Source organism: Anopheles darlingi, chromosome 3 (genome assembly GCF_943734745.1).
Source record: "Anopheles darlingi chromosome 3, idAnoDarlMG_H_01, whole genome shotgun sequence".
NCBI lineage: Eukaryota > Metazoa > Arthropoda > Insecta > Diptera > Culicidae > Anopheles > Anopheles darlingi.
Genome location: NC_064875.1, coordinates 18,978,490 through 18,992,110, shown reverse-complemented (window position 1 = coordinate 18,992,110; position 13,621 = coordinate 18,978,490). Strand labels below are relative to the sequence as shown.

Sequence of the window (13,621 nt, the reverse complement as noted above, 5' to 3'; positions counted from 1 at the left end):
CCGCTGGTACTGAGCGGGTTCCGGCTTCAATTAGTCAATAGTTGGTTCGGGGCGCAATAAAAACTAGAGGCCAACATATGCCTCCATGGATGCGCTCGAGTACCAGATATGAGTTTTAAGCGCCATGGCAGGAGCGTCAGCAGCAGGAGAAGGAGAAGGAGGAGTGTGTATGCTGAGCTAATAAGCTGTCATAGACATAAATAAACGTGGATACGAGTAATAACCGAGCGCACGCCCGTGTGTGTGTGTGTGTGTGTATATATGTTTGTGCAGAAGTATACACCGACCGGATGCAATATTTTACAAACCAGAGCCAGCAGAACGTGTACTGCAGACTTAATTATTTTCCACCAGCATTCGCGTCGTCCGCGAGAGCAACATCCGTAATCACCGTAAGTGCATGCTGCTGGTCTGGCCCGGCCTGGCCTGGCCTGGCACTGGAGTGTTTCAAAGCAATGGCATAGAGTTCCGCCGATGAAAAGAACTCCCGGAGCGACACATTAGTAATACTCGGAACCGGAAGAGACCGGGACCGCCTCATGGTGAGTGTCTGGTTCTCTGTAGAAGCAACCGAAGGAACACTTAAGGCCGGACAGCTTTTTGGGGTGCCACATTGGGGGGATGAATGTGGCAGGCTGAACTGATTGGAGCTGTTCCAATCCGTTACAAGCTGGTGGCGTGGTGGTTTTTTTTTTGCCGCCGGCATTCAACAACTCGTTCGCCAGCTGCCTGGTGAGTTGGCAGTTTCCGAGCGGCTGCCGCAGAAACATGCTTCCTCATCATCCGGAGAACCGGAGAAAGGGAACCCGATATGGGGGTCATAATCTTTAAAACCCGAACGGTGCTTATGCGCTCCGTTTAGATAAATCATTCACTCTAATCCTACGGGGTAACGGGGCTACGGTTTCTCGACCGTGTTTGCGCTATTTCGATTGAGCTTTTGCTGATTTCGATTATACACTGGAAGTGGTTAAGTAGAATAGCCGAAGCTTCGAGAGCGAGTGTCTCTATATATCCGTATCTGTCCATTCTGTCAGACGTGAATGTCAATTTCGTAGTTGATGCCAATTAGTATTCACCAGCAACAACCAGCTCGCCGTGTTGGGTCTGCTGCTGCTGCTGGTGCTCTGATCGAGCGGGATTCGTAAACAGATTCGTCGAACCATGAAATCTGGAGAGAGAAAGGAGCTGAGGAGCGCATTACGTGCAGCCAATTTCCTGCATCTTCTTTATCATTCAACTTTGAAATGAGATGAAGGGCAGAGAAACCGATTCGTGATTCTCTGCTCTGATGGGTCTGACGGGAAGCGAAGGCAAAGCAGTAAAAAAGGAAAGCAAAATCCTCAACGATCCAAACGACCCTTTCCCCATGGGACTAACGGTAACGGTGGTGGTGGTGGCGCTGGAGTGAACGCTAGTGCCTGGATCTGTTTGGTACGCCAAGAGTGCTCTAGCACCAGCTTCGGTATGCTTTCTGCTAGTTGGCTAGCCAGAGAGAGAAGCCAATTGTGCAACTCTTAACGCCGAAAGTTATGCCAGGGCATCAACAGTCGCCGCCGGATCTGTGCCGGGGGCCGTGTATTCAGGCTATTGGGCTGCGGGATGGGTTGTTTGGCATTTGTTGCTATCCATACAATGGTGATGCCGGTTTTTTTTTCTTCTCTTCTTCTTTCCATTCTGCTACGACTGTTGAACGATTCCGAAGTTCTTCGATCTGAATGCGAGCCAAAGCGTGCGTGGCACCAGCAGCAATGATAATCCAATTCAATGCATCAGCATCATCGTCGTAGAAGGAAGTTATACAAAACTAATCAATTTCTTGATTGTCCTTGAATTGGAAGCCAGCTGACGACGATGCTGCTGTGGTTGTGCATAAATTCACTCTGGCATATCTCTTTCAACATCGCTACCCTCCCTTGACCTTTCTCGTGGGAAAATAGAAAAGGTTTATTTTTAATTGTTGAAATGAAATGTCCCCTCTACTGCTCTCTGCAGGAAAATTTACTATTTCTGTGACGTCAATGGAAGGGAAAGACCTGTTGCAATCAGCAGGGTCTAAAAGTGGATCATCGCGAGAGGCATACGTCAGCATAAATGGCAGTCATCTAGCCAGTATCGGAACGCGCACCACACGCTGCCGGCATTGCATTTGCATGCGTAGCGTTCTTTGCTGACATTTCACAAACTGTCTTTCGTTAGAGAAAGGTCTTCGCGCTCCTTCGGTCGCGTGCTCTCTCTCTTTATCTCTCTCTCTGCTACATTAAATATGGTAGGCAACGTTGGATAAGAAACAGAAAGTCGCAGAAATGTTGTTACTACCCCCGTACCTGTTTTTTTGATGTCACTGACGATAATAAAACGTTTTCCTAATTATTTTTAATTGAAATTTATGCAGTAAGCAGTGAGGGAGCAGCAACAGCAAAGGCACGCCATTCGTGGCCCAATTTGCCAAACCGGGAAACCGTGTTACGTGTTACGTCAGCGGCCGTTAGCGACGGTTTTTTTTGTTTCACACAAATTGCCATAGTTTCCGAATGTTTGCGGTTCGGGTTTTAGTATTTTGCACAAATTGGCCATGTCATACCATGTCGCAGTTGATGGTGTTGCCATTGTTGGATGTAGAAGGAGAGCAAACGAGAAGGAGGAGGATGGTAAGTGGTTGTGACCGAGTGACCATTTCATTGTCATGAGCATCAAGCGCCAGAGAGGGAGCGGAGGCAACGGGCACGGGATGCAAGTGAAATGTCCGAGAAAATTGACCGACGCGTTTATTGCCGTATCGGCCGGTGCGGTGCGCGAGGCGATGGCCGAGGTCAACAATGACGACGATGACGGCGATGGCGACGCCAACGATTAGTCAAGTAAATTGAAGAGTTTAGGCCATGACCATGGCAATATTATTATTACGTGCCGGCGCCGGTGTGTTTGGCGTGTTCGTTTTGTAGCCCGTAGAAGAAGAAGACGAAGAAGAAGAAGAAGAAGGGGTTTTTGATGGGGCAGAGCGCATTCGTTTCAGTGGCGCGCGACGCGTGTAGCCGTGCATCCCGGATCCGGTATCGTTAGTAGCAAAACGCGAACGAATTACACACGAAGCGTGCGGAAAAGAGAGAAAGAGAGAAGGAAAAGGAGAAAGAAAGAAAGAAAGAAAAGCACACAATGATTAATTGTTTTATATCATTATTTACCGGAGGATGCTTCTGCATAAAAAAACCACAGCAGCAGCTATCTATCGATGGACGAAAACAACGAACTAACGACAGTAGTCGCTACAATCAATCTACGGTACGGGGTTTTTAAAACAGGGGGAAACTAGGGATTATATCTAATTGACACGCCTAGTCATCACGATGGAAAACATGTTTTGAATGCTACCAACAGGAAGTATAGAGACAGATAAGGTAGATCATCTAAAGAAAACGGGAGGTAGGAAGATAGTACTCGACTAGAAGGTCGACTAAAGTACACTAAACATGGAACATGGGCATTCCTAGAGAGAGCAACCTAGAACGAAACCGCTAGGAGAACGAAACCGAAAAAACACGAAACGCAACGGAACACAACGTTTCTTCTACGCTACAATGTAGTTTTGTTGTCGATTATCATGCAGGTTGCTCTTCTCTTCTTCGAGAAGTGCTTGAGTTGCTCGCGATCCTTTCCTTGTCTTCCTGGGGAGGACTGACTGGTGCGAGAGTCACACACACACGCAATCGGCAATCGGCCACTAGGAGGACATACAATGCAAATCTAATGAGCTACCCTATTCAACTGTTACACACTAAACCCTCCCTCGTGGTGTGGCAGAAGGGTTCTCCTCGGAGCACCTCTCTGCGGGAAGGTACAAAACGACCGAGACCACCGAGAAGACCAGTCAGTCTTCGGTCATTTCCCCAGAGTGCGATCTTGAACTTACAAATTGTTTGGCGCTTGTTCTTGTTCCCGATCTCGCCTCTCCATCCCCCTCAGGATTCTCGTTTCCACTTGCTGAGTAATGACTGTAGTGACTCTAAGACGTGTGCCAAATGTGTGTGTGTGTGTGTCCGATGGCACCGGACGAGAAAGTACACATGTACCAAGTGGCACTTTTTGGCATGCACAGCCAGCAAGTCGTTAGCCACATGAGGCCAATCAATGGTGGTGGTGGTGGTTTCAGTTTAGCAATGGTTTTTTTGTGATGATGAAAGGGCGAAGGCATACGCGTTGATGTTATCAGAGCGCCGAGCGTCATTAATCACTGCCTCACTGAAACGACTTGGTGTGGCCTTAGGTCTTCGTAGGTCAAGCTCATGTTCAGCTCATCGGGCAATAATGATTTGGTGTGGTATTAACAGTAAATGAAACATTTGAAATGTGTTATTGTTGCAAATTTCATCATAAAAACAAACAAAAATCTCAAAAAGAAAAACATGAAGTACCATGCGCCTCCATCGTCACGTGGAGCACCATGCGCCTCCATGACAATTCGTTATCGAATAATTTCAGGTGTCTCAGTGATACAAATCCTCTCTTCTTAAAAAAAATTGCTATGATTAGTTGGTGTCTTTTGTTAAACGAATGAACATTACGCCGATGGGCACAATGGAATACGATTCATTGATATCAATTTGAAATTTGTAACGAAGAGTGGCATTACACTCTCGCTGCCGTGTTGTGCTGCGAACACTCCACTGGGTTCACTCCACTCTCGACCCGAACGCTGAGTGTACCTTCTTTGTGAAGCACTTCAGTCCGGAGAAGTGGCTAAGAAAGGAGCTGATGAAGCAAATTTAATTTACTTCCTTGTAAACACTTCATTTACCAATGACATTTTTTTTGTTGTTGGTTCCTTTTTGCCCCCGTACTGGCCACCACTGGCAAAGGCAGGTTTGGGACCAATCCGGTTGTTTGTGGTGCCATCGGGCGTCCGGGCGTCCGTGGGGGGGCCACTGGCGCATAATTTATTTTCCATCGTCGAAGCAGTGAAGGAGCGCAGAAGAAGCAAAATGACAAAATGTAAATGGAACGTACAAGAGAACGGTTTGGCCAAAAACATCGAAATGAGTTTGGACAGGAGAGACCGGCCTGGTAAGACCATCGTTTTCAACAGGATCTTGGCTGCTCTGGTCTCGGCTGCTCTGTCACGTTACCACTCACCGCTCGTTCGTTCGTTCAACGTGCTTCTCGGGGTTTTATCGTTTTCTTGCACCACCGGGAACCACCGCCGCTGAACTGACCTGCCGTTGCCGCGTTGACTCCAAAGTCAACGTACGGTTTGTAGACGCACGGCCATGATCGGTCTCGGCCCGGTGCGTTTCGGTGCTCTCCAGAGCCGAACCTCCTCTCCAGATGGTAGCAAAAATCATTAAAACGGATATTTTATGGATGACTATAAATTCTGGCCGCGGCCGAAAGTTGGCCGAGGTGGTGCTGCTCCCGCGGTTCGGTTCGGTTCGCGTACACGGTGCGCGCGAATGGCTTGCAAAAAGGGTCCCCCCAAAAAAAACGACGGTAGTAAAAACGAAGAAATCAAAATCTAGCCCCAGCGGAATGACGACGCGTGAGGGGGTTTTGCGTTGAAATAATATTTCTTCGCGCGGTTTTTGGAGTGCCCGGTGAGTAAGCGGTGACTAGAAAGAACCTTCCGTGCCACCGTCGCCCTTCCCACCGTCAGTGACAAGACATAAATACATTATTCGATTATGAATCGACAAATCCTTTCCGCGCCATCTGGCATGTGAACGAAACCAGCACCTTACCAGTGAGTAGAGGGGAGTCGCTCGAGCATTCGATGCCGAATTCCGTCGGTACGGTGGACATATTTTGCGTGGACATCGATCCAACATTAGCCGATCGATCGAAAACCGTTGCTGATCAGATATCGGAGCAGTCGCCAAACCGCGTCCGTCTAAGTAACGGATTCGTTGGCATTTTTTAAGCACGGAAACGAACACTGCAACCAGTGAGAGCCCTTCCGCAACATGAATATTGAAGAGATCATGCTCCGGTGCGCTGGCACAACGGTGATGCTAGTACGATGCTGTGCTCTTGTTTTAGTTTTGTTTAAATCTTTCTCTTAAAGCTCTTACTCTCTCTCTTTCACACTCACACAAGATCTGTAATGGTCTGGCTCTGGAGACTAATGGCCAGTTCGTTCCGCAGAAACTAATCCGGGACGGTTGGCGGTTGTAAATTTTATTTCGGAAAAGATAAAAAAAACCGTTGACAGTCTGCCTCGGGATGCTCCCGAATGTGGCTCGAACTCTTTTGGCCCAGCGCTAGCTTTTATGGGGCTTACATTTGGAAAACTTTTTGACGGCCGTAAAAAGTTTAGGTCCAGGGCATTAGGCGAGATCTCGTTAATGACCAGCTGGTGTGGATTGTTTGAAGTCGTTTCATCTTTCTAGTTGGCTTTTAGCTTCCCTCTTTGTGCGGTTTTTGTCTGCGTGTGTGTGAATAACCGCGTCAATAACACCACAAGCACAAAGCAGTGCGGCCAACTGTGAATACAGCAAGCGAAACAGCAAGTGGAGAGCAACATTGGTTCAACCTCGAATGCCGGAAGCGTATCAAGAGGGAATAATAAAAATCGCAATCCACCCAAAACCGTTCCGCAAAAATGTAAATTGACACTGGCGAACAACAACAACAACAGCCATCAGCTTCGATCAGAAAAGATCGGCTGCATAAAACATGCAAAAACGGAGCCGGTAGCATTGATAGCATCGCGTGAACGCGTGTTCCGCTCGCACGTTCACACAGCTCGTTGACCGCCGGCGAGGCCGCTGACGAGGGGAGCCCACGAGCGGGCGTCGTTTCATCGACCGGAAACCATCGGGTGTCGCAAATGCCTTCTCTCTCGCTCTCGCTCACTACGCTTCACTTGATTGCTGGCTTCCAAACGGTTCCGTTCCATCCGTCAACGGATACACCCCGGACCGGGGCCCGGCAAGAAAGCAGGGTAAGCATGAAAGCGTCCGGAAAACCTCCATTCGCCCCCCAAAAACGAAAACAAAAAAAAAACCGGCCAGCTATCATCGATATCGGAGTGATATCACCAATCTGCTGAATTGTTGAAGAGCTTCGAGCAAGACACCGGCACCCGGTTTGGTGCGGTGCGGAGCAAAAGCAAAAGCTAAACCAATGGAACACCCTCACCCCGCCCTAGAAAAAAGGGGGATTTGCACGAATAAGATAGCTTTTGATTCGCAAACCGGAGCTACCGGCCATAAACAGAGAAACACACACACACGCAGCGCACGCTAGCGATCCACAACCCCTCAGTGTGATGTAGTAGCAGCAAAACAGCTGACAGACGATAAACACGCGCCACGCGCCACGAGGAAGCGAAAGAGAGCGCAAAGAAGAGAGAAAGAGAGAGAGAGGAAAGTTCTCCGGAATACCCGTTGGCCCGCAATGGATCGGATACTTCCCGGAACGCGCACGCGGTATCCTTTCGCCCTTCCGGACCAACCCTAATCCTCACGCGCGCGGCCAGGCGCTTGTTCCACGCGGGTTCCGCCAAAAACCCGATACCAAACCGGTACTAGTGCCGGGCTGTCGACCGGGACCGGGTTCCCAACGCTTCCTTCCAAAAGCCTAAAACATCCGCAATGCGTCAGACCGGCCGGGTGCCGGTGGAGTCGATTCGACCCATGAACCGGGCAGGGGGAGACAGGAGGTCCGTGCAAAAACCGACCGAACGACGACGACGACGACGACGACAACGACGGTTCCGGTGGTTGTCGGTGAATGAGCCCCGGTTGAATGTGCGAGAGTGACCCGGGTGCGAGAGCAAACCAGGCCCCCGCACAGACACACACACACACGCATACACGAGCGTGCTGCGGGGGTGGATAGTGTGTGAGTGCGAACCAGCCAGCCAGCCAAGCCAGTTAGCCAACCAGGAGCCACAGGAGCGTAGCGAGCGTAGCGATATACGCGAGTGAGCTTTCGCTCACCTCAGTATCTTCTCTCGCTGAGGTGAGCACTGCTGCTGCTGCTATGTCCATGCTATTTGCGTGTGGCCGGGTAGCCAGGATAGTTAACACTGCTGAACAAAGTGGGCACCACCAACACCGGGAACAACACACACTGGTAACCAAACCAAAAGCTGCCAAATGAAGCAGCAGCTCCTCGAACACTAACGCTGCCAAAAAAGGACGAAAGGAGAGGACCGTGGTATGATGCGGATAAGAAGGGGATGCGCAGAAGGACAGAAGTGAGGAAAAGGTCATAAATTTGATTATAAATATGCATCCCGGTGCCAGGGCGCTCAAGTGTAGCGTCAAGTGTTGATGCCGAAAACAAAGGCTCGCTGCTGCTTCGAGATGTCGAGCTCTCTAGGGTTTGTTGTGTGTCGAGCACAGCGAGCACCGCCAGCAGCTACGCAGCTACGTCGATTGGCATCTTTGGATCAGTGGCGTGACATGGTCACTTCTCAGCTGACACTCGTACTGTTCGGACGTGTTCCATCTCCGCTCCGCTGTGTTTACGATCTCCAGTGATAGTTTGGTTAATTTTCGCAGTGCTGTTAACAACAGTCGGGTTGATTTCCCATTAAGTCGCTGAATTCGCCATTCAAACTCGCGACTTTGGTTCAGTTATCCGTGATATCGCCGTTTTTCGCGCCAAGTCAAGACTCCCTTTGCGTAGCGTTCAGTGAGTGCTACAATGGCTGCTTGTGGAGTATGCTCCGAAAGAATGGATGGCGTCACAGTGTCCTGCAGCGGTTGGGTGCGTGGAGAGCCTTGCAACGCAGTGTTTCACCCAGACTGCCTGAAATTAGGGAAGCCTTGCATCAAAAAACTGTTAGGCAGGGAAAACTTGCGATGGTTTTGTGATGCGTGCCGCCAGGCGGTCTTTGCCCCTGGCTGGTCTCCTTCTAGGGAGATGGCCCTCCTCCTCGACGAGAAGATGGCCAAATTGATTGAGGAGTTCGAGCGCCGCCTAGCTCACGTTCTTGCTCGCACTCTCTCGCCGTGGGCAGGTGCATTAGTTGCACCAACTGTCGCGCGCGATACTGTGGAAACGGATTCCGCCATTACCGTTGCACCCAGCGTAAGGAATACCCACCAGCGTAGGGAATACGTTGAATCATCGCAACTGGCGACGGCCGTGGCTTCGCATTCGGGCGCCGTTTCGCTGACCTCCCCTCAACATGGTGTTGGGATGCAGCCTGCTCTGGCCAACGGTTTTGCTGGCCGTGTGCACGGCAACTCCCCCTCCAATGCGCATCAGGAGCGCGGTTGCATCAGTGCTGGCTTGCCTGTTGCCTCCAGTTCTCACGCTGTTAGCACACACGGCTTGGTAGCCACCTGTGATGTACCGTTATCGTCGCGTAGCCAAGCTTGTGCACCTACCGCTTCGTCTCCTGTGAGCATAATCGGAACGTCACCGACGCGCACTGCGCTACGCAGCCTTTGTACGCAGCCCTCGACCGATTCCGCCATCGTTGATATAACTACACCGACTCCGGACTGCACCGCGACGCACACTGAGACACTATCTCAACACGATCACACTCTGCCGAAGACCACTAACACGACCACGACTTCGCCACATGTACTTGCGCCAGCACTACGATTTGGATCCGGCCCGTCTCCCGCAGATGCTATGATAGCCGACTGCCTTGCCACGCCAAGGTTCTGGCTTTATCTGTCGGGCTTTAAGCCTTGCTGCACAGAAGCAAAGCTTACCGAATATCTGAAACTGCGGCTTGGCACCAATGATATGCGGGTTCACCGACTAACCAAGGCTGGCGCCGATACTGACAGAATGTCGTATGTTTCGTTTAAAATAGGCTTACCCGCTACTCTCCGCGCGCGTGCGATGGCTTCAGCCACTTGGCCTGCGTCAATTTGCTTCGGCGAATTTATAAACCGGCCTATGCACAGGCCTCTAGTCGCGCGTCCCACGGTGGCTGGGGATCAAGTGTTAACACCAACGGCTCGCAACTCAGTCACCTCTCTGTCGGGTTCGGCCACTCACCCCGACGCTCATTACGTCCCTCGGGCATAGCGCCAGAATGGCCATTCACCTCCTGCTGGAAAGATCGACTTTACAATGTATTACCAAAACGCTCGGGGCCTTCGGACAAAAACCTCTGAACTCCGACTCGCCTCTTCAGAGGCCAATTGCGACGTCATAATGCTTTCGGAAACCTGGCTTGACTCGTCACTACCGTCCGGACTCCTATTCGACCTTTCCGAATTTAGCGTGTTTAGGTGCGATCGCTCCGTTCTGAACAGCACCAGATCGAGAGGAGGCGGTGTACTGATCGCTTGTTCGGCTAAACTTCGTGCTGCTCAGATCCCCGTCACTCGTTGTTCGCTGGAGACGGTGTGGGTTCAAATCTCCCATCCTTCGCGCCCACGAATATTCATAGGCGTAGTGTATATCCCCCCCTACCTCTCAGCCGATGAGGACACATTCGAGGCCTTAGCAGAGTGCCTGAGCGACGTGTCGGCACGAATGGCCCAGAACGATCTTCTCATCCTTGGTGGTGATTTCAATCAAGCTTCGCTGCCCTGGACTGGCTCTTCATCCTCCGTGCCGGCTATCCTGCAACCAATCCCGCCCGTCAACTCTAATTCTTGCGCGGCGTTCATGGGATTGCTACAGCAATCACATCTACTCCAGATGAACGGGGTGCCGAATTTCATGGGAAGGTTGCTGGATTTGATGTTAGTGAACTCGACGGGCGCGCCACTCTTATCGATCCATCCGGCTGCGTTCCAGCTTGTGAATCGTGATCCTTATCACCCTCCTCTATCATTAGTTCTTAAGCTTCCTCTTTCCGCTAGCTCTGATAACTCCTCTGCTCAATCCTCGTCTCCCGCTTTCAACTATCGCAAAACTAACTACCTCAGATTGTGCGAAATCCTTTCCCACATCGACTGGTCTTTTTTGTTTTTATGTTCGACAGTCGATGAGGCTGTGGCTCAGTTCAACGAAATCACTATTTCTTCTCTTAACGCCTGTTCTCCTCGTTACTATCCCCCTTCCCGTCCTCCGTGGTCGGACAGCACGTTGCGAAGCCTCAGTCGCGACTGCAACCGTGCTAGTCGACGTTACAATAACGATCGGTCAGCCTTTAACAGGACGATGTTTAAGCTTGCGTCAGCGGCTTACCGCCTGTACAACAGAGCGTGTTACCGGAGGTTCGTAGACAATATTCAAGAGCGCTTCAGATCAAATCCGAATTCCTTTTGGAGTTTCGTAAACGCCCGCAGAGGGGGCTATAGTATGCCAAGCTCCATGTTTCTGGACACGGAGCAGGCTAACAATGAAACGGACATCTGTGCCCTTTTTTCAAAACATTTCGCCGGTCTGTTTGACGCTCCAATACAGGACCCATCGGCACTCGATGCTGGTGTAGCGACCCGACCCACCTTCGACCACCTCTTTAGCCAGCAGTTCGGTCGCTTCAAACGCAAGCGTTATTTCTTATTCATTTCGACTTTCGGCCGATGCAATTGATCTCAAAACGCCGACATTTAGGCAAAGCACGTCTACCACCGTCACCGGTAGAGGGCAGGGCGGGACAGCAAAACTGCAGTGTCAGCACCTACGCGGCCCGCAAGAACTCCTCGCGTGAGGTAGGCCCAATCCACAACAAGCCGCACCGCGAGGCCCAGCCCCTAGCCTATATTTGACACCGCTCGGATGTAGGTCGGTGCCGAGCCGAAGTCAGCTGCGCACCTGAAGAGGAAAGACGATGCTTTCTTACGGTAACGGGAAAGGGATGACAGAGGCGTAGGAATGACATAACCGGCGCCTCGACATCGGAGACATAGCACGCGCCCCGAACCCCCGAAGAAGAGGACAAGACGATGCTTTGTTCCGGTAACGGAAAAGGGAGAACAGAGGAAGGAATAACATAATTGGCGCTCCGATATCGGAGACATAGCACGCGCCGAAAACGTTATAGTTATAACACCCGAAGATCGCCGAGAAGTCCCGAATTACCGGTGCGCACATAGATCAATTATGTACGGATTGCGCAAATCAATCAATTATTGCATCATCCCGATCATGCCGAATCAGCCGATGACGTCAAGTTGACAGAAATTAACCAATTGTATCATCCGGATCACGCTGAATCAGCTCGATGATGTCAAGATTACAGAGATTAACCAATTGCATCGGCCCAATCCTGCTGAATCAGCGCGATGACGCCAAAATTACCTAAATTTACATAAGGACGAACTATGGAAAAGAGGGGGGAAGAGAGGGTGAGAAGGGACTCGTTACGTAACAATTAGAACTAAAATTAAGACTATAAAAACCCGTTAATTTCAATAAACGAGTTGAGTTGTATTTTTGTGCCGAAACCTGTGCAGTCTCGTCTTTCACTGCTAACCATCTTCTTTCAGGTAAACCCTCCTCGGCCCCTGCCCCGCCTCTTGATCCTCTAGAGAACCCCACCCGCGGTAATTCTCTACTGGACACCAATTGGCATTCCCGGGCAACTGACTAGCCTCCCCACTCTCGTGGAAAGGTTCTATAGGACAGCGCTCAGCCTTTCGATCCGCTAGAGAACCCCACCCGCGGTAATTCTCTTTTGGACCTCGATTGGCAGATACGGGCAGCTGACTAGCCTTTCTGCTCCCGGGACGGTTCTATAGTTGGGTAGCGCTCAGCCTTTTGGTACGTTAGAGAACCCCACCAGCGGTAATTCTCTTCCGACCACCAATCGGCATATACGAGCCACCGACTAGCCTCCCCCCCCCCCCCTCTCTCCTTGCTGTGGAAAGGTTCTATAGGACAGCGCTCAGCCTTTCGATCCGCTAGAGAACCCCACCCGCGGTAATTCTCTTTTGGACATCGATTGGCAGATACGGGCAGCTGACTAGCCTTTCTGCTCCCGGGACGGTTCTATAGTTGGGTAGCGCTCAGCCTTTTTGGTACATTAGAGAACCCCACCAGCGGTAATTCTCTTCTGACCACCAATCGGCAGATACGGGCCACCGACTAGCCTCCCCTCCCCCTCTCCCTGGGAAGGACAGTCTGAATACACTCCTGGTGACAGCCTGCGCAGAAAAAGCGCCATCGACCACTCGGGCCATAGCGGCCGACGGACTTCATCAGTCCGTACATGATTAGGTCCAGACCCCTCTCCGGGTTTGGCCTCTTCATCTGGTGACAGCGGTGGGATCGCCAGATGAAGAGGCCAAACCCGGAGAGGGGTCTGGACCTAATCATGTACGGACTGATGAAGTCCGTCGGCCGCTATGGCCCGAGTGGTCGATGGCGCTTTTTCTGCGCAGGCTGTCACCAGGAGTGTATTCAGACTGTCCTTCCCAGGGAGAGGGGGAGGGGAGGCTAGTCGGTGGCCCGTATCTGCCGATTGGTGGTCAGAAGAGAATTACCGCTGGTGGGGTTCTCTAATGTACCAAAAAGGCTGAGCGCTACCCAACTATAGAACCGTCCCGGGAGCAGAAAGGCTAGTCAGCTGCCCGTATCTGCCAATCGATGTCCAAAAGAGAATTACCGCGGGTGGGGTTCTCTAGCGGATCGAAAGGCTGAGCGCTGTCCTATAGAACCTTTCCACAGCAAGGAGAGAGGGGGGGGGGGGGAGGCTAGTCGGTGGCTCGTATATGCCGATTGGTGGTCGGAAGAGAATTACCGCTGGTGGGGTTCTCTA

General features: G+C 51.1%; 1 protein-coding gene across 2 annotated transcripts in view; it reads right to left on the bottom strand.

Moving 5' to 3' along the window:
- LOC125953449 (uncharacterized) overlaps positions 1–13,621 on the bottom strand; it is a 56,577-nt gene that overhangs the window by 24,902 nt on the left and 18,054 nt on the right. The window contains exon 2 of one of the 2 annotated variants that reach the window (XM_049683050.1): positions 2,328–2,366. The exons of the other annotated variant lie outside the window; for it this stretch is intronic. Coding sequence (XP_049539007.1) covers positions 2,328–2,366 — 39 coding nt within the window. The remainder of the gene's footprint in view (positions 1–2,327; positions 2,367–13,621) is intronic. 2 annotated transcript variants of the gene reach the window in all.